The sequence below is a fragment of the Galeopterus variegatus genome, unplaced genomic scaffold, assembly GCF_000696425.1.
Source record: "Galeopterus variegatus unplaced genomic scaffold, G_variegatus-3.0.2 Scaffold5940, whole genome shotgun sequence".
In the NCBI taxonomy this organism is placed as follows: Eukaryota; Metazoa; Chordata; class Mammalia; order Dermoptera; family Cynocephalidae; genus Galeopterus; species Galeopterus variegatus.
In genome coordinates, this window is record NW_007732051.1 from 133,180 (window position 1) to 134,924 (window position 1,745).

A 1,745-nucleotide genomic window follows, 5' to 3' on the forward strand; every position below is an offset into this window, starting at 1 on the left:
TAAACATGTGTCAGTTCAGAATAATTGTAAGCATGACACCTACTGAAGGTAGACCACACGCATCATCACAAATGGCATGATCTTCAGAAGGTCCCGTCCATCCCTCTGACACTGAACCCAATGGACTCCAGATGCTCCACTTTGGAGCCACCTGCATACACACCTTGGACTGAAAGGAAAGCAGATCCGTCCCGGTTGCTGTTCTGGAGGCTGCATCTGATATGCCCGGAATCACTGAGCTGCACATAGTGGATTATCATCTCAGAGATGAAGTTACCGCCCACCTCGTAATTCGCAGAGGTAAAGCGGTCGTTGGTGATGATAGGTTCCGTGGGCGTGATGCTCAGAACCACCGTGCCATTGAGCGCCCACATGATGAGCTTCCAGCCCTGGGACACAGTGCAGTTGAAGCGGGCCTCCGAGCCCTCCAGGACCGTTGCATTCTTAGGACCTTCTATGATTTCAGAACTGGATCCAGAACCTAGAAGACAACCAACTTTTCAGCTCGGTAAATGAATTAATCTACATAAATCAACTGTGCAACTTGACCCTCCTGTATTTACCAGTTATGAGCCCCTGGGATGTCCATCCTATTCAGACTCCAGGTCTTACTGGTCCTAACACCAGGCCTTCCCCAGTAGATCTGGAGCTACCAGGGGACACAAAGCCACTGCCATGCCCCCCTTTTCACTCTGCCTCCATCACTCCATGATTACACTGGGCTGAACAGTATTGCCCCAAAAGTTTACATCCACCAGATCCTCAAAATGTGACCTTTGAAAATAGGGTATTTGCAGGTGTAATTAGTTAGGGACCTCAAGCTGAAATCAACCTGAATTTAGGATGGACCACAATCCAATCACAGGTGTTCCTATAAGAGAAGACAGAGGAGAGCTGAGCCCCAGAATCACACAGAGGACAACCCCATGTGAAGATGGAAGCAGAGACTAATGTGTTGCATCTATGAACCAGGGAATGCCCAGGACCTCCAGCCACCACCAGGAGCCAGAGGAGAGGCGTAGAGCAGATTCTCCAGCGGAGCCTCCATAAGGAACCAGCCATCCACTAGTGATTCTCAGGCCTTGCAGTCACAGTGGTCGACCTGGGACCCAAACTCAGACCTTCCCACTCTGAATTTCATGTTCTTTCTCCCTCTGATGTCACTCAGAGTTTATAGCAAGAAGACCCCCTGGTAGGCCACACACCTGGTTTCTTCTCAGCCACACCTGCTGCGTAAGACTGAAACACATTCCTGTTCCCTTCTGGGGCTGTAGGATCTCTGTGGCCGACCAGCTAACCTGCAGTATGCACTGAGTGCAGCCCCCCTTTCCTTCTGACCGTGTAAGGTCAAGTGGTAAGGCAGGTTCTGAAAGCACCTCATTATCACCCTAAGGGTTTCTGAGGAGGAACCACACTGATGGACACACATTATCTCACTAAGCTAGTACCCAGAATGCACTGTGGGAATGGAATTGCCTCTGCAGGAACACGTTAATAGGAGAGAGACTGCCGCACAGAACAGGGCCTGACAGTAGGACAGGTGGTAAGGCGACCCGGGTCAAGAAGGGGACCCATTGGCTGGAAAGAGGCAGCCCTAAGGGGAGGTCAGAATTCACTAAGACTAATTCAGTGTTTGAGTAAACATGATCTCTATTCTTTGTTTTATCCCTGGACATGATAAAAAAAAGAGAGAGAGAGAGAAAATGTGACTAAATAGCAACTCAGATCGGGTCTTCTCCCTGACC

The 1,745-nt window shown here is 49.7% G+C and overlaps 1 protein-coding gene across 1 annotated transcript in view; it reads right to left on the reverse strand.

Moving 5' to 3' along the window:
• Nucleotides 1–1,745, reverse strand: part of IGSF5 (immunoglobulin superfamily, member 5) — a 43,336-nt gene that overhangs the window by 36,410 nt on the left and 5,181 nt on the right. The window contains exon 2 of the mRNA XM_008590237.1: nt 164–481. Coding sequence (XP_008588459.1) covers nt 164–481 — 318 coding nt within the window. The remainder of the gene's footprint in view (nt 1–163; nt 482–1,745) is intronic.